Consider the following 19,307-nt stretch of genomic DNA (forward strand, 5'->3'; position numbering starts at 1 on the left):
TGTCACAGCTGGGAGCAGAGTGTGCTTGTAGCATCTCATGGGTAGAGATCAGAGATGCTGCTAACATCCTATATTGCTCAGGACAGTCGCCCACAGCGAAGAGTTGCCTGCTTGGAAATGGCGATAGTGCTGAGGTTGAGAAACCCCAGTCTAGGCTATAGGGTTATGGGCAACAGATGAGTTATAATCATTTATGGCTGGATTATCTGCACCTAAGTGATCTAAGTATTTTTGTGACATCAATACTTGCTAAATTCTTCTGTCTGTATCATTTTTTATTTTTGAAATAATGTAATTCTCTTTGGATTGGTGCTTTGTTTTAGTCTAGACCAGAGGTCAGCAAACTGTGACCTGTAAGCCAAAAGCTTGTTTCTGTACATTTTTATTGGAACACTGCCACGCCCACTTGCTGACATACTCTCTGTGCCTGCCTTCCTGCTACGCCGGCAGAGTTGAGTAGTTGGGACAGACTATATGTCCACAAAGCCTAAAATATTTACTGTCTGGTTGGCAGGAAAGGTTTGCTAACCCCCGCTGTAGTGATGCAGGGCTGCAAGGTGGCATGTGGGGTGAAGAAAAATATTTCATTCTGAATAATGAATCGTGACCGTGATTTCATGATTTTCGTAGAAGTATTGTGAATTTTAAGAACTTCAGAAGAGATTCTTGAAAACAAATAGGAGAGATTTGTGGATCATCAGCTTCTTATGTTTTTATTTAACGCAGATAGTTAACATTATTTAAAAGTAGGAATCCCTGGGTGGCGCAGATAGTATGTTTGGCGGCTAACCTACAGATTGGAGGTTTGCGTCCACCCAGAGGCACCTTGGAAGAAAGGCCTGGTGATCTACTTCTAAAAAATCAGCCAATGAAAATGTTATGGAGTACACTTGTCCTCTGACACACATGGGATTGCCCTGAGCCAGAATCGACTCAACATTAGTTATTGTTGATTTAAAAATAAACCTTAAACATATCCCTGTTGAATACTATTAAGTAAAGACTCCTATAAATTGAGATAAAGTTTTTGTGAATATCAAAGAAAAGATCCCTAGGAATTGAGACTGAACTAGAGCTGTATCAAGGTACATTTATTCCAGCTCCTCCTGATTTGAAATTAGGGGATTTGAGTGACTGTGAGACTATTTAAAGCATATTTTAAAATAGGTTCTTTTAAATCGATTGTAGTAAAACTCCCTTTTAAACAAAATTCTTAGATTTTTGTTTTATATCTGTCTGGGTACATACTCTGATATTTTAAAATTGATTTCAGAACGTTATTCTTAAAATTAAGTCCTGTTGATTGGTATCATGGTTGCCGTGGAAAACTGTGCAGACTCTTCTCTTGCTCTGCATCATTCGTATTTCAGATGTTTGTATTTCTTTTGTCCGTTGTTCCCCAGTGGCGCGGTCTGTCTTAGCACAGTTAGGAGTATTATGTCACCTTTCTTGTATGTTGGGTAATTACAAGATTACTTGTGAGATATATAGAGTATTAATATTTAGCTGATATTTTCCAATCTATTATTAAAACGAAAATTCTGATCTTTCCTCAAATATGAATTTGTAAATTTATATTGCAAAAAATAAACCAAACAACAACTGTGGGTTTGTTTTTGTTTCCAGGTTTTATGTCTGTTTAGTTTTTAGTAAGCCCGTCATCAAATTTTTGAAATAGTTTTTTTTTAAAAAAAAATCTTCTGGAAGACTTTTTTTTGTAACAAACTGCTCTTTTTTAAAGGGTTAAAGTGTATACAAAAAGTGATGGATTAGTTTCCATTCATCCTAAATCTGTTAATGTGGAACAGACAGACTTTCGCTACAACTGGCTTATCTATCATCTGAAGATGAGAACAAGCAGCGTAAGTGAACAGTTAAAGCAGTTACAGATCTGCGTATCCGTCTCGTCGTAGTTTATAATTGGATAGTTTTCACGGTTGTAAACAAAATTTGTTCTCACTCTTTTTAACGTTTTCCCTGATGTGAATTATCACTTTTTTCCTTAAGCAAATAACCTATACTTTTAATTGTGCATGTCTGTCATGACAGATCTTTGTATTTTTATTAGTTAGACCAGTTATTTCATTTGCAAAATTTTATTTCAGAGCCCACGTTCAAGAACTTGAGTTTCAGGGTACACGGGAGGTTACATTATACAGAGAGGTTGTTGGCATGCCTATATACCTAAGAAATGTTGGTCAGAATATTAAGAGTGATTTTGTTACATTAATCTGGTTAGAAGAATAATTTGACAGGACTTTTTAAATATTGGACATATAAATGAAAATAATCTCAGCTACATTATTAGTTTTAGTTTTGCCACTCAAAATAGTTTGTTTAAAGAATAGTGCTATAGTTTGAATTGAATTAAAGATGTAAAACCCCCATGTTCTCTGATTTAATGACTTATTTAACGTGGCATGTCTTCAGAATTAGTCTAATTATTACACTAGCGAAGGAGCCCTGGTGGCGCAGTGGTTAAGCGCTAGACTGCTAACCAAAAGGTCAGAACCTACCAGCTGCTCTGAGGGAGAAAGATCTGGCAGTCTGCTTCCATAAATACTTATGGTCTTGGAAAACCCATGGGGCAGTTCTGCTGTGTCCTGTAGGGTTGCTATGAGTCGGAATTACCTCGATGGCAGTGGGTTTATGACACTAGCAGAATACCGATTTAGAAGGGAAGCACCCATAGACTGATCAGGTGATATTACTGAATTAATGGGGCAGTAATCTTCTCAGACTCCTCAGTGTGTAAATTTGCTTCAATTCTCCTTGCAGATATACTTGTATGACTGCACAGAGGTTTCCCCGTATTGTCTGTTGTTCTTTGGAGGTGATATTTCCATCCAGAAGGATGATGATCAAGAAACTATTGCTGTAGATGAATGGATTATCTTTCAGTCTCCAGCAAGAATTGCCCATCTTGTTAAGGTGACTGACTACATGATCGTCTTTGAATACACATGCAGGTCTGCATGTGGTCTTGTGGTTTGTTTCCAAGCGTTGCATGTATTAGATATTCCTTGCTCTGTTTCAGCAGAACAAGTAATGTTGAGAAATTTATTGATAGTTTTTCTGAATTGTTTTTGAAATGGTAATAGGGCAACACTTCTAAACGGCTCAATGTGATTGAAGATGGAATTTTAAACTTAAACACACTTTAGTTGGTTACTCAATAACCACATTTTAGGTGATTGCTCACTAAATATTTCAGTTTAGTCTAATAGCTTGTGAAACTCCTTGTACCAATTAAAGTTATTTATTACACTGTTTGATGGTATGTCTGCCTCTGTTGAGTGTGTGTAATTTTTCTAACCTTAGGAATTAAGAAGGGAACTGGATGTCCTTCTGCAAGAGAAGATCGAAAGTCCGTGTCCTGTAGACTGGAAGGACACTGCGTGCAGAGACTGTGCAGTGCTATCTGCCATCATAGACTTGATCAAAACGCAGGAAAAGGCAATGCCCAGGAAGTTTCCACCACGCTGCCGGGATGAGTGTTTCAGCTGACAGCTTTTCTGTGGTGGTCTGAAAAGGCAGTGTGACAGCCATTTTCCGTCATAGCTTTTGTCTAGATGCTGGGACGTGACTAATTCTTGTGTCTAAGGTAGAAGTCTTCAGGAGGTACTCCAGACTTAACTGTGCATGAGTGAACGACTTCCTGATGTTGATGGTAGGTAGCGACTGTAAATACACCGTGCGATGTGGTATAGCCTCTGATCGTAGACTCTGTTTTGGTCATGTCCACACCTGGGGAGTACTGCTGTACAGGTCGAGTGGTGTACAACTTGAGAAATTCCTTTGTTCTGTTATGAAATATTAATCTTTCTGACCACAGTGTCTTACTATAGAACCGGTAAAAATAGGATGGTTAGCCAAAAGCGGTGTCAAGTAAGAATTTGAACACAATCCCATTTTTTTAAAAATGAAACTTGTATCAGAAGTAAATTAATTTGTTGTAATAAAGCCCAGTATTTAATAAAATGTACAGTGTGTAACTCTGAGTTAACTTCTTGGTTTGGTTTTTACAGTCCACTTATTCGTTGTTCATTTGATGTTTTTTCCGTTTTTAGAATACGCACACACTCCGTTCACATCACCGTGTGCAGTGTAATGTAGCAGTTAAGAGCATGGTCTGGAGTCTGACTACCTAGATTCAGATTTCATCTCTGTCACTACTAGATGTCTTGGGCAAGTTACTTAGCCTCTCTGTGCCTCCTTAAAATTCTTCGTCTGTAATGTAGGGGTAACAGTTGTGAAGATTAAATGTGTTAATACATGTAAAGCAGATAGAATAGTGCCTGGAATAGAGAATGTACTCACTGAATCTTGGCTATTATTTGGTCCCTGACTTTTTTTTTAATGTACAGCGATCCATCTTACCATACTTTTTTCTATGCTCTGAATGCTATTGTACTCCGTCTGCCAATGGAATCTAGTGGGATTGTCAGCACGTACTGTCTGCTTCCTGCCCTGATGGGGCAGATACTGTAGGCTGCTCTTCTGCCCCTCCTTTCTTATACACTCATTCACCTTCTGTGCCCAAGGATGGTGGGTGAATCAAGATTGTTCTAAAGCCAGTCATGGGTGGTCTTAGTTCTCCTGTAAGTTGGTGAGATGCGAGGATGTGAACCTGTCCTGACCAATGGCACCTGGGGAGAAATCTGCAAGGGGGCCTCAGAGAAAGGTTGTCCTCACTAGTAGAGAGACTTAGACAGGAAACTGCTCTCCTCCTCTGGACATTGTCCAGTCTGACACTTGGCGCTCCTGCAGCCACCTGTGGTCGCAGGAGAGAGCACCATGTCCTGAGGTTGGCTTAGTGGAAAGATGGAAACCACCAGAGTCCTTAATGCAGGTGAGCCACTGAGGTAACCAGCTCTGGAACTGCCCTGCACCTGGACTGACTTTGCATAACTTGGGAGAAAGCATTTCAACTGAAACATTACCCACCATTGAGTGCTGTTTGCTCTGCTCTGACCCTATTTCTGCCATTTATTTTGTGACCTAATAGTTTTGACTCATAGTGTCTGACTAAAAGGAAAAGTAGTTGTACTGGACTCCAGTTGTACTGCAAAAAGAGCATACTGCTACACCCTAAAATATGCAAATTTTATCGTGCCTGCCAGGAAATGCAAGGAAACAAAAGGAAAAGAGTATCATGCGATGTCTAGGTGTATTGGTAACGCTATTTTGACCTGTTAGTCACCCTGGTTCAGTTAACTGCTCCCATTTCCAGGAATGTATGCCACCCGTTGTTGCCCACCAAGGGTTTGGAGGTACTGTGTGTTCCAAGTCCATTCTCTTGGCTTGCTTCCCAAAAGTGATCTGTCATGCACTGAATTCTTCTTATTGAGTCATATTACGATACTGTAGTAACATACTAGTTTGTCCCTAAACTCGATGACCATCAGATATTGTTTATTCTATATGAGTGTTTACTTTTGTTCTTTTTTCTTGCTTTTATTATCCACTTTAAATTCACATGGTCTGTTGGCCAAAATGGTCTTGGAATAAAGAATTTAAGGTATCTTTTGTTTTTTAATTACTACATAGTTGGTTCCATGCCTATAAGCCAATACTTACATTTTATTTATATTTTCCATATGAATGAGAAAGATGTTCCTGAAGAATTATTTAATACATGAGGCATTCAGAGGTTAAAGCAGTTACTGTCACTCTCAATTTATTGTATCTTCTCAGTAGCAGATCAGGATGGAAATTTCAACTGAAGATACCATTTGTTTCTTTGTTTACAAAATAGAACATTACTGAGTGAAAAATGCATTCCAATCTAAGAACTATTTGTTCTTTAGTAGTTTTAATGGATAAGACACTGAATTAAAAAGGAGAATCTATTTGCCTCACCACTCTGAGACTCCAGAGGGTAACTTTTGGGAAAAACCCTGAAAAACTTAAGTGAAAAAAAAAAAAGAGATCACTGAATAATCTTTAAAAAGCATCTTTGAAAAATGACTCCACATGAAGTCTTTCTCATTCATTAACTTGGGCCAAAGCTATAGATACATCTGTATGAATTAGTACCAGTTATTTTCTATTCTTACTGTATTTTTTAAACAAAATCCACCCTAAAAATTAGAAATTATAGAAAAGCAGAGTAAACAGTGGTAATTTGCTTTCCACTCTTCTAGCTCTGAGTTTGTTTGTATTTATTTTGAAGTAATTGGATCGTGTGTATAATCATATGTTTGTAGTATGCTAATGTTTTTAAATGGTGTTTTTATTCTGAATTTAAGAGTATATCCTCCTTGTCAATTATTGGGAAGTTACACATATAATCATGTTACCACTGTTATATTTCCTTAGTCCTTTTTTTAGCCTCTAAGGTATTTTACATATAATGAAATTAACCAACGTAAGCATACAATTCTGTGAGTTTTGTCAAATGTATAAAGTCATGTAATTACCACCATTACAATCTTACAGAACATACCCATCACCCAGAAATTTGTCTTGTTCCCCTTTACAGTCAATGCTATGTTCCCATTTCTAGCCCCTCGCAACCACTGATCTGCTTTGTGTCACTACCGTTCCGCCTTTTCTTTCAAATAAAGTCGTGTAGTCTTTTGCATCTTTCATATAGTGTTCTTGAGATGTTCATGCTGTTGCATGTATCAGTAGTTAATTCCTTTTTTAGTGTTGTAGGACGTACCACAGTTTGTTTATTCATTCACCAGTTGGACAGTTGAGTTGTTCTCCTTTTTTTACTATTATGAATAAAGCTGCTATGAACATTTGTATACAAGTTTTTGTGTGGTTATGTTTTTATTTCTCTTGGGTTGATACTTAGTACTGGAATTGCTATGTCATATAGTAAGTGTATGTTTACAAGAAACTGCCAAACGTTTCCAAAGTGGCCGTACCACTTTACATTCCCACCAGCAGTGTATGAGGGTTCCAGGTGTCTCACATTCTTGCTTGTACTTGGTACTTTTAGTTTTTGTTTTCCTTTAAGTTTGTATTTTGTGGGATTTTTTTATTTTAGTCTTTAATGTGTAGTCGTATCTCATTGTTTTAACTTGTATTTCTATAATGTCTAATCCACCACTCATCTGTCACTTTGTCATACTGTAGTGGCTTGCATGTTGCTGTGATGCTGGAAGCTATGCCAGTGGTATTTCAAATCCCAGCAGGGTCATCCATACTAAGACCAGGAAGAAGGACCTGGCGATCTGCTGAAACGACTGGTGAAAACTATGGACAGCAGCAGAACATGGTCTGATACAGTGCCAGAAAATGAGCACCTCAGATTGGAAGGCACGAAATACGACTAAGGAAGTGCTGCCTCCTCAAAGTAGCCAAAACTAAACTGGTTGCCGTCCAGTAGATTGACTCATAGTGACCCTATAGGACAGCGTAGGACTGCCCCATAGGGTTTACAAGGAGCACCTGGTGGATTTGAACTGCTAACCTTCTGGTTAGCAGCCATAGCTCTTAACCACTACACCACCAGGGTTTCCGCAAAGTAGAGTCAACCTTGATGTGGAAGGAGTATAGCTCTTCATTTGCTGATGTAGCATGACTCAAAATGAGAAGAAACAGCTGCAAACATCCAATAATAATCAGAATGTGGAATGTACAAAGTATGAATCAAGGAAAACGGAAGTTGTCAGAAATGAAATGGAACACGTGAAGATTGATAGCCTAGGCATTAGTGAGCTGAAATGGGCTGGTACTGGCCATTTTGAATCAAACATGGTCTGCTACGCCAGGAATGACAAATTGAAAAGGAGCAGTTGTTGCATTCATCATCAAAAGTAATATTTCAAGATCTATCCTGAAATAACCCTGTCAGTGATAGGATAATATCCATACTCCTACAAGGAAGAAGTTATTACGACTATTCAAATTTATGCACCAACCGTTAATGACAAAGATGAAGAAACTGAAGAGTTTTACCATCTTCTGCAGTCTGAAATTATCCAACAAAGACACATGGTTGATTCCAGGTGATTGGAACGTGAAAGTTGGAAACAAGGATCGGTAGTTGGAAGATAGGGCCTTGGTGATAGAAATGATGCCAGAGATCACATGATAGAATTTTGCAAGATCAATGACTTCTTCATTGCAAATACCTTGTTTCAACAACATAAATGGCGACTATACACATGGACCTCACCAGATGGAATAGACAGGAATCAGATCGACTACATCTGTGGAAAGAAGATGATGGAGAAGCTCAATATCATTCCGAACAAGGCCAGGGGCCAACTACAGAACAAAACCGTCAATTGCTCATGTGCAAGTTCAAGTTGAAGCTACAGAAAAAATAAGTCCACAAGAGCCAAAAGTACGACCTCAAGTATATCACACCTGAATTTAGAGACTATCTCAAGAATAGATTTAATGCATTGAACACTGATGACCAAAGAGTGGGATGACATCAAGGACATCATATGTGAAGAAAGCAAAAAGTCATTAAAAAGACAGGAAAGAAAGAAAAGACCAAAATGGATATCAGAAGAGACTCTGAAAGTTGCTCTTGAACATAGAGTAGAGTAGCTAAAGTGAAAGGAAGAAATGATGAAGTAAAAGCTGAACAGATTTCAGAGGGCAGCTCAAGAAGAAAAAATAAAGTACAATGAAATGTGCAAAGACCTGGAGTTAAAAAACCAAAAGGGAAGAACATGGTTGGCATTTCTCAAGCTGAAAGAACTGAAGAAAAAATTCAAGCCTCGAGTTGCAATATTGAAGGATTCTATTGGCAAAAAACTGAATGACCCAGGAAGCATCAAAAGAAGATAGAATACGCTGAGTCGTCGTACCAAAAAGAATTGGTCAGCATTCAGCCATTTCAGGAGGTAGCATATGATCAAGAACCAATGGTACTGAAGGAAGAAGTCCAAGCTGCACTGAAGGCATTGGCAAAAACAAGGCTCCAGAAATTGACAATACCAGTTAAAATGTTTCAACAAATGAATGCTGAATGCAATGCTGGAAGCGCTCACTCGTCTATGCCATGAAGTTTGCAAGAGAGCTACCTGGCCAAGCAACTGGAAGAGATTCATGTTTGTGCCCATTCCAAAGAAAGGTGAGCCAATGGAATGTGGAAATTAGCAAACAATATTAACATCACATGCAAGTAAAATTATGCTGAAGATAATCCAAAAACAGCTATAGCAGTACATCAGTAGGGAACTCTCAGAAATTCAAACTGGATTCAGAAGAGGACGTGGAACAAGGGATGTCATTGCTGATGTCAGATGGATCTTGGCTGAAAGCAGAAAATAACAGAAAGATGCTTACCTGTGTATTATTGACTATGTAAAGGCATTAGACTCTGTGGATCATAACAAATTATGGACGGTATTGTGAAAAATAGGAATTCCAGAACACTTGATTGTTCTCATGAGGAACTTGTACATAGACCAAGAGGCAGTCGTTCGAACAGAACAAGGGGATGCTGTGTGGTTAAAATCAGGCACAGTGTGCATCAGGGCTGTATCCTTTCATCATACTTAAAACAATCTGTATGCTAAACAGATAATCCGAGAAGCTGGACTGTATGAAGACAGCTGCGGCATGAGGATTAGAGGAAGACTCATTGACAGCCTGCGATATGCAGATGATACAACCTTGCTTGCTGAAAGTGAAGAGGACTTGAAGCACTTAAACTGATGAAGATCAAAGACTACAGCCTTCAGTATGGATTACACCTCAACATAAAAATCCTCACAATTGGACCAATGAGCAACATCATGATAAACAGAAAATGTTAAAGTTTTGAAGAATCCATTTTACTTAGATCCACAATCATCGCCCATGGAAGCAACAGTCAAGAAATCAAACAACGTTGCATTGGGCAAATCTGCTGCAAAAGACCATTTTAAAGTGATATAAAGCAAAGATGTCACCTTGAGGGCTAAGATGCATCTGATGCAAGCCATGGTATTTTTAATCGCCTCATATTCATGTGAAAACTGGGTAATGAATAAGGAAGGCCAGAGAAGAGTTGAGCATTTGAATTATGGTGTTGGTGAAGAATATATCCTGGACTGCCAAGAGAATGAACAACTCTGTCTTGGGAGAAGTACAGCCAGAATGTTCCTTAGAAGCAAGGATAGTGAGACTTCATCTCACTTACTTTGGACTAGTCTCTGAAGAAGGACATCATGCTTGGTAAAGTAGAGGATCAGCAAAAAAAAAGACCCTCAACGAGATGAATTGACACAGCGGCAGCAACGATGGGCTCAAGCATAGCAACAATTGTGAGGATAGTGCAGTACCAGGCAGCGTTTTGTTGGGTTGTACATAGGGTTGCTAAGAGTTGTAACCAACTCAGTGGCAGCTAACAACAACATAGTGTCTAATAATGAACATCTTTTCATGTGCTTATTTGCAGTCTTTTTTGGTTGTCTTGTATACTTAATATGTATGTTTTTATTTTCAAGCTTGTATGTTAAATGATTGGGGTGGGTAAAGATATATCTGACTAGAGTGCAGGGGGATTATTATTTATGAATTTTAGAGATACAAAAGTCATTGCTTAAGTTTCTTGACATTGAAAATGGCCAGATGTGCACTCTTCAGTAATTCTGCTGGTGGTGGTGGTTCCGACTCGTAGCGACCCTATGTACCACAGAACAAAACACTGCCCAGTCCTGTGCCATCCTCACAATCGTTATGCTTGAGCCCATTGTTGCAGCCACTGTGCATCTCGTTGAGGGTCTTCCTCTTTTTCGCTGACCCTGTACTTTACAAAGCATGATGTCCTTCTCCAGTGACTGATCCCATCTGACAACACGTCCAAAGTATGTAAGACGCAGTCTCGCCATCCTTGCTTCTAAGGAGCACTCTGGTTGTACTTCTTCCAAGATAATTCTGCTGGTACAGTGTATATATAGCTAAGTAATTGTCTTTAAATGCCAGAAGAGAATAACACCAGTTTTAAGTGGTTGTAATGGCAAGAGGTGAAGAATAGGGCATGAGAAAAAACATTTCTTGGTGTTGGGAAAGGCATGGGAACAGCTGATGGTGGAAGCACTGTTAGAGCCAACCTTCACCATGGAATTTCTTTAAAATTATGACTACCCTTTTTCTAGCTCTTAATTTTGATTCATGTTTCAAGTAGATGTTTTAATGGGCTGGTATGAATTTTCAAGTAATTTTTCCGAGAAGATGACAGTGAATTATTTCTGAATCCTTGCAAAGGACATTTTGTTACCTTCACATGTGAAAGACAACCTTGGTTGGGAATAAAGTTTATTTTTGCAAAGCTTTCATTTAATTTAATGAAGTTAAAGAGTGATTACTTGGTAATTTCTCTTTCTAGGCCTAGTATTTATTTATTTCTATTATTCCCAGTTCTTTTCAACCCCCTACTGAGAATTTGCATTTCCACCCTAGGTATACTGAATCTACATTTAACAAGGCCCCTGGGTAGAATGTAGATTTCTGATTCAGTATATCTGTGATGGAAATAATATCTACATCAGAATCACTGGGGGATCTTGTTAAATGTAGATTCAGTATACCTAGGGTGGAAACGCAAATCTCAGCACAAGGTCAAACCAGAAAGAACCTGTTTGAAGCCCAGGTTTCACTACTTTGCTATAAACTCTAATCATCCCACTTTAACAGTATTTCTCTTGTTAAATTAGTTTGGTTATTTTCAGTTGTTTGCGGAATCTAGCTTTTTTTTCCCCTTCATTTTAAAGCAAAGATGGTTAAGTGAAACCGGCCTACTTCTGATGTGTTTCTGGGATCTTGGATAAGAATACAGATGGAGGCCAACACATCAGATGTCTAAATATTTAAAAATTATTCATCAATTTAACAAACAAATATATGCTATCCTCCTAACTGTCCAAGGAAACCACAGTGGCATAGTGGTTAAGAGCTATGGTTGCTCCCCAAAAGGTCAGCAGTTCTAATCCACCAAGCGCTCCTTAGAAACCCTATGGGGCAGTTCTGCTCTGTCCTGTAGGGTCGCTATGAGTCAGGATCGACTGGACAGCAGCGGGTTTGGTTTTGGGTTTGGTTAACTTTACAAATACCAGATTTTTACACAAATAACATCCACCGTCTATGTTTGCCAACCGCGCCCTCCACCCTTGAGGTATTTTCATAAGCACCATTATGCCAAATTTTTTTTATGTTGTCGTAAAAAAAAAAAAAAAATAGCATGCTTATGAAAATACCTTGTCGGGGGGAGGGCGCAGTTGGCAAATTTAGAAGGCATGCATTATTTGCATAAAAATAAGCTATACATTTATGATCGAAAAATTTTTTTAATTTTTTTCTACAAGTACAGCAAAATATCAAAGATGACGTTTAGCCCTAGTTTGCTGAGAGTTTTTATCAGAAATGGATGTTTGACTTTTTTTTTTTTTGATTAATTAATATAACCATAAAATTTGGTGGATCACATATATGGATTTTCATATGTTGAACTATCCTTGCCTTCTTGAAATAAACCCCACTGGATCACAGTGTATAATTCTCTTTTTATATTGCTAGATATGATTTGCTAATATTTTTTTGAACATTTTTGCCTCTCTTTTCATGAGGGATATTGGTTTAGTTTTCTTTTTGTACTGTCTTTTTCTGGTTTTGGTAACAGGGTAATGCTGGCATCATATTGCTAATTTTTTTTTAAAGTTTTGCTCTATTCATAAATGAAATTCTTTTGTAGTGTTCATTTCTTTGATTGCCCTTTGACATGGTTATGCAAATCTGATAAATGAATTTAGGCCTGCCTGTACCCCTTTTTTATATTCTCTAGAAGCGTTTGTGTACAACTGAAGTTATTTCTTTTTTGTATGCTTGGTGGAATTCACTGGTAAAGCTATCTGGGACTGGAGCAGGGGAAAGTTTTTAACTACTAATTTATTTGTTATAGAGCTAATTCTTTTTCTATTTCTTCTTATGTCAGTTTTGGTAAATTGTATTTTTCTAGGAATTTATTTCCTCTACATTTATGTCAGTTTTTCATAATATTCTCATCTCTTTTTAATGTCTGCCCTGCAAAATTAGAAATTATCTCCTTTCATATCACTCTTGGTATAGGAATATGTCATCTTTTTTCTTTTTAATTTTGAGAGAAGCTGATTAATTTTATTAGTATCCTGAAAGAAACTACTTTTGACTTTGTTCAGCCCCCCCCTTTTTTTCTATTTAATCAAATTCTGACTACAGCTTTACTATTTTTCCCTCTACTGTTTTAATTTTGCTCTTCTTTTAAAATGTCTTCATATGGGTGCTTATCCCAGTTTATTTTTACCTCCAAAAACATTAAAGCAATAGTTTGTCCTCTTTGTATTCTTTTAGTTGCATGCCACAAATTTTGATATATATTTTCTTTTTTATTTTCATTAAGAATATATTTTAACTAAATTGGCACACCAGCCCAGGGGCAAGGACAAGAAGGCAAGAGGGGACAGGAAAGCTGGTAATGAGGAACCTAAGGTCAGGAAGGGGAGAGTGTTGACACGTCGTGGGGTTGGCAACCAATGTCACAAAATGATATGTGTATTGTTTAATGAGAAACTAATTTGTAAACCTTCACCTAAAGCACAATTAAAAAAGAAAAATACACCACCAAAGAAAAAAAAGAATATAATCACTCATGATTTCTTATTTACCCAAGTATGATAAGTTGAATAATAGCTTCCCCCAAAGTCCACATTCTAATCTTCAGAACCTGTGAATCTTACCTTAATGACAAAAGGTACTTTGCAGAAGTGATTAAGTAAAGATCTTGAGTAGCAGATGTGACGGCAGAACCGGAGTGGAGTGATGCAGCCACAAGCCAGGGAATGCTGTTAGCCACTAAAAGGTGGCTGAGGCAAAAAATACATTCCCCTGGAGTCTAGAACCGGTCCTCCTGACACTCTGATTTTTAGTCCCATAAAACTCATTTGGGACTTCTGATCCCCAGAATTCTAAGAATAAATTTGTATTGTTTTAAACCACAGTTTGTGGTAATTTGTTACAACAGTAAAACTAATACACTAAGTATTATTTAAAAGATTATTGCTAAGCTTCTAAATACATGGATATTTCTTAATTTTGTTATTGATTTCTAACCCAATTACACTGCAGTTGGAGAACTCTGTAATTTCAATTCCTTAAAATTTGTTCGAACTTGCTTTATAGCCCAGAAGTAGTTCAATATATGTCCTTGAAAAGAATGTATATGCTGAAATTGTTGCAGTGTCCTATATATGCTCATTATGGTAAATTATTAATTGCATCATTCAAATCCTCTATAGTTTTGCTGATTTTTATCTACTTTTCCTATCAAATACTGAGGGAGGTGAGTTGAAGTCTCATACTATGATCTTAAATGGATTTCTTCATTATATTCCTGCCAATTTTTGCTTCATGTATTTTGAGACATAGTGTAATATACTTAGAATTGTTATGGCTTCCTGATTGAATGAATCTCTCATCTTTGTGTAGGCTTTCTCTTTATCCCTAGTCATGCCTTTTGTCTTAAAAGATTATATGTTATCCAACCTTGACATAGCTACATTTAGTAAATACTGTGATGCACTGCTTAGTTCCTCCTTGAGGGCTGAAGGGCCTATTCCCTTGGTTGATAGGAGTTCTGCCAGATGACAGCCATCACCCATCAGCTATCTCCTGGAACTGTCCTCAGTTAAGAGGGCCACCTTACCCAAGGCCACTTTTTTCAGGGGACACCTGCATCCTATGACTGGTGAGAGCAAGGTTATAAAGGTGCAGCCCCTTTGTCAATGCCCCTTCTCTCCTATCCTCTGGGACCCCAATTAAATCCTTTTATTCTGTGTCTCTCCTCTCCATGCTTCCTCGCAGGCAGTTTCTTCTAGCCAGTCTTTCAGTTCACCAATATTTCTTTTAACTCTATCTAATCTGCTGTTATACCTAGTTCTGTCATTTCTAGTTGATTATTTTTTTGTTATGTCACTTTTTATAGTTGCTAGTTCTGTGTTACATTTTAAAGTTTGGCTTTTATCTCCATAAGCATAGCAATTATATCACTATCTGTGTGATGATTTCATTATCTAGAGTCCCTGTGTTTGTTTTTTCTGTATCATGATGCCATGTCTCAGAATACTTGTCAAAACTTTGAGAACTTGTTTTAAAAGATAACTGAAAACTAAAATGATGCTAGTTTCCTGCAGGGAGATTTTGTTTCCTTCTGCCGGACACCTGAAGGTGCTAGAAGCCACGAGCAAAGATTTAGGTCTTTCAGGTTCATACCCCTACCTCAGAGTGGACCCCTGTGGGCCCCATCCACAAGCATTGTTCAGCCCTCACTTCCACCAAGTAGCTCTTGTCTCCTGGCTGCTTCCTAAAGCCCAGGGGAAATGCAGCAGCAATTTGGGATTGGGTATGGGGTAAAGGAGTGATACACTCTGCTACTTCCATAGATACTACTCACCATCTCTTTCCTCTTCAATCACTAGCTCGAGTGAAAAGTCCAGCAAAGATGTATCTGATTGATGTATACTAATACAAATGCAACTACTTGGCATTTCCTTCATATCGCTGTATTTTAGTTGCAAGGGATGCTGGGAACCTGAATATTTAACATTTTGAAGTTTTATAGAGAGTGTTGTAAAGGATGGCTCCCATGATCTCTGCCCCCTAGTGTTATGCCCACGATTATGTTACATTACAAGGCAAAGGGATTTTGCCGATGTAATTAGGTCCCAAATCAGTTGATTTTGAGTTAATCATAAAGCAGATTATTTGGTGGGCCTGTTATGGATTGGGTTGTGTCCCGCAAAAATGTGTATCAATTTGTCTAGGCCATGATTCCCAGTATTGTGTGACTGTCCACCATTTTGTCATCTGATGTGATTTCCCTATGTGTTGTAAATCCTACTTCTGTGTTGTTAATGAGGCAAGATTAGAGGTAGTTATGTTAATGAGGGGAGCCCCAGTGGCACAGTGGTTACACGTTCGGCTGCTAACCAAAAGGTCAGCAGTTCAAATCTACCAACTGCTCCTTGGAAACCCTATGGGTTTGACTCAACAGCAGCGAGTTTTTTTTGGTTTTGCTATGTTAATGAGGCAGGACTCAATCTGCAAGATTAGCTTGTATCTTGAGTCAATCTCTTTTGAGATATAAAAGAGAGAAGCCAGCAGAGAAACAAGGAGACCTTCTACCACCAAGAATGAAGAACCAGGAAGGGAGCACATCCTTTGGACCTGGGGTCCCTGTGCTGAGAAGCTCCTAGACCAGGGGAAGATATATGACAAGGATCTTCCCCCAGAGCTGACAGAGAAAGCCTTCCCCTGGAGCTGGCACCCTGGATTTGGACTTCTAGCCTCCTAAGCTGTAAGAGAATAAGTTTCTCTTTGTTAAAGCCATCCACTTGTGGTATTTCTGTTAGATAACTAAAATATGACATAACTACATGAGTTCTTTAAAAGTAGAGTTTTCTCTAGCTTGTAGCATAAAAGGACGCTAAAAGAGATTCCAAGTGTGAGAAAGATTCAAGTATTTGACAAGCTGTTGCTCCCTTGAAGATGAAGGGAGTCACCAATGGCCTCTAAAAAGTTGTGAGGGGCCCTTGGCTGATAGCAAGGAAATGGAGACCTCAGTCCTCCAACTGCCAATACAGGAATGAGTCTGGAGGACACCGAGCTCCAGGTAAGACAGCAGCCAGCCAGCGCCTTGACTTTGGCTTTGTGAGACCCCGAAATGAGAACCAAGCCATGCCATCCTAGACTTCTGACAACACAACTGTGAGGTAATAAATGGGTGTTGCTTTAAGCCACTAAGTTTGCAGTATTTTGTTACGCAGAACAGAAGACAGTCTTGGTTACCTAGTGCTGCTGTAACAAAATATACCACAAGTGGGTGGCTTTGAAGAACAGAGATTTATTGTCTCACAGTTTTGGAGACTAGAAGTACAAATGAGGGCATCAGCTCTAGGGGAGGGTCCTTTCTTGTCAGAAGTCCTGGGTGTTCCTTAGTGTTGGTTGGCTTGTAGACAGTTCTTCACATGGTCTCTGTCCCCCGTGTGTGTCACTGTGTCTAGTCCGCTCTTTTTATAAGACATCTGTCAGATGGAATTAGGTTTAGGACCCAGCCTACTCTAGCATGTCCTCATTAACAAAAGAAAACCCCTATATCCAAACAGGGTCATATTCACAGGTAGAGGGGTGAGGACTTCAGCATTTACTTTTGGAAGATGCAGCTCAATCCATAAGGAAGACTGATATAGAAGGAATCCTTCTTTGCCTTTCACCAAGACTAGCGAAATGTAGTGAAACGTCACAAGTACAAAGGTCTAGATAAACCTGTTGCCGTGGAGTCGATTCCCACTCATTGTGACCCTATAGGACACAGGAGAACTGCCCTATTGGGTTTCCAAGGAGTGGCTAGTGGATTTGAACTGCCGACCTTTTGGTTAGCACTCAAGCTCTTAACTAGTGTACCACCAGGGATCCAAAGGTCCAGATACTGGCTGTAATATACACTCCAGTGGTCAAATAGAAATGGATCTGTGAACTACTTAAGAAAAGCAATTGTCATACACAGTTTTGTGGCAACTACGAGAAGAAACAGCATGGCCCCAGCTCTTAAAAATGCTCCAGTCTTCCAGAGCAACTGATGCCAGCAGGTACCCACAGAGAAAAGATGAGTTCCCTTCAACATTAGCTATAAACATCTTTGGAGTAGAAACTCTTGATTCAGCCAAAAATTCAGCAAACTGTATACTTGACTGAAAACCACCTCCAGTAAATTAAATCTCACCAGCATACAAGTATAGACAAAATCTTTATAAATCCACGTTTGCCAAAAGTGTACAAAGCAGTCTCAACTTATTGGGACAATAATGAACATTTTTGTCCTCCACAGGTCATTGGATGAAGTCATTGTACAATTGAGAGAAGGTATTCATAGAAACCGAACTAGGTTTGGAAAAACTCCCATGTCATATAAAAGTGACAATTCATGGTTGAAATTCACCATTGTAAATGGGTTAAGCACCTGCCATATAGCAACTTGAACTAATAACAGTATTAACCTGCTTGGTAAATAAGGGTTTGATTTACAAGGTGCACATATTCCCAAACTGCTTCATGTCTCTTCTTATAAATTAATTCACAGGATTCATGTAGTTGCTTTTTAGCAAACGGTATTAGCAAAAATAATACAAAATGATCTCTTGGGAAGCAACAATCTGGTTTCCTTCCTAAACGAAAACATCACATCAGATTAGATTACAACGTGTTAGTTTCTCCTCCAAAAAATCTCCGACATCCTTATAGAGGAGACAGCCTTCTTTGTACACACACCCCAAGACATCACTGCTGTGGTCCCCTGGTATTCCTGCCCTGACACGCTCACTCGGACCTCAAGGAACTTGGGACCTGGTATGGCTTTTGTAACCAGAAATGTACGCAGAGTGAAAAAGAACCACTTGGGGGAGAAGCCCCATGTGCACCAGCGGAGCTCAGTGCTGAGGTGGCAGGACGCAGGGCGGGAGCCAGGCACACTTGCCCGCTGCACCTTGACTCAAGATTTAGCTAACTGGTTGCCAGACAGAAGCTGGGACATGTCACCCACAGATCTGAGTCCTTGAATAACCTGTGCCCTTTGCCAGGTTGTATCCCTTTGTGGAGAGAATGGGAGGAATGAGGGAAAACAGCTGCCCGTAAAAATCACTTCTTCAGTCTTCCAAACCCTCTTACCTCTTCCTGAAACCTACTGTCAAGTGACCTGCTCTCTCTCTGTGCTGCTGATGTCGTTGCTGCTTGCTGTCAGGGCGATTCCAACTTGTGGTGACACCATTTGTGCAGAGCAGAACTGCTCCACAGGGTGTTCAAGGCTGTGACCCTGCAGAAGCAGATTGCCAGGCCTTTCTTCTGAGGTACCTTGGGGTGGGTTCCAACTGCCAAGCTTTGGACTAGTAGCCAGCTGTGTGCATCACCCGGGGGCTCCTCTCCCTACACTAGTGGAAGGAATAAAGTTCTGCAGGAGCCTCCAGTTGGGGGAGACTCCAAACTCAGCAAGCAAGGTTTTTAGTGCAAGCAGAATGGGTTCCCTTTCAGGTCAAAGTCTTACGTTTCATTTAGCCACCATACTGGCTTCTTAATACCTTTTGAGGCCTAATCTTGCCTTTGCTGAGGTTGTTGAAGTGTGTTCCGGCTAATTCCCTACTTGGAAAGGCGAGCGGGAATGGTCAAAGGCCCTGCCTCACTGAAGGCAAAGCAGCCTCACAGCAGCTTATCTACTCATCTGGGAATATTTAAAAAGGTAGGACTTCTGACCCGGGAATATTTAGAAAGGTAGGACTTCTGACCCGGGAATATTTAGAAAGGTAGGACTTCTGACCCGGGAATATTTA

General features: G+C 39.2%; 1 protein-coding gene across 1 annotated transcript in view; it reads left to right on the plus strand.

The window, feature by feature from the left end:
• Nucleotides 1-5,928, plus strand: part of DHX36 (DEAH-box helicase 36) — a 52,712-nt gene extending 46,784 nt beyond the window's left edge. The window contains exons 23-25 of the mRNA XM_004379177.2: nt 1,742-1,862; nt 2,779-2,931; nt 3,322-5,928. Coding sequence (XP_004379234.1) covers nt 1,742-1,862; nt 2,779-2,931; nt 3,322-3,507 — 460 coding nt within the window. The 3' untranslated portion in view covers nt 3,508-5,928. The remainder of the gene's footprint in view (nt 1-1,741; nt 1,863-2,778; nt 2,932-3,321) is intronic.
• Nucleotides 5,929-19,307: the final 13,379 nt, after the last annotated feature.

This window comes from Trichechus manatus, unplaced genomic scaffold (genome assembly GCF_000243295.1).
Source record: "Trichechus manatus latirostris isolate Lorelei unplaced genomic scaffold, TriManLat1.0 scaffold00062, whole genome shotgun sequence".
In the NCBI taxonomy this organism is placed as follows: Eukaryota; Metazoa; Chordata; class Mammalia; order Sirenia; family Trichechidae; genus Trichechus; species Trichechus manatus.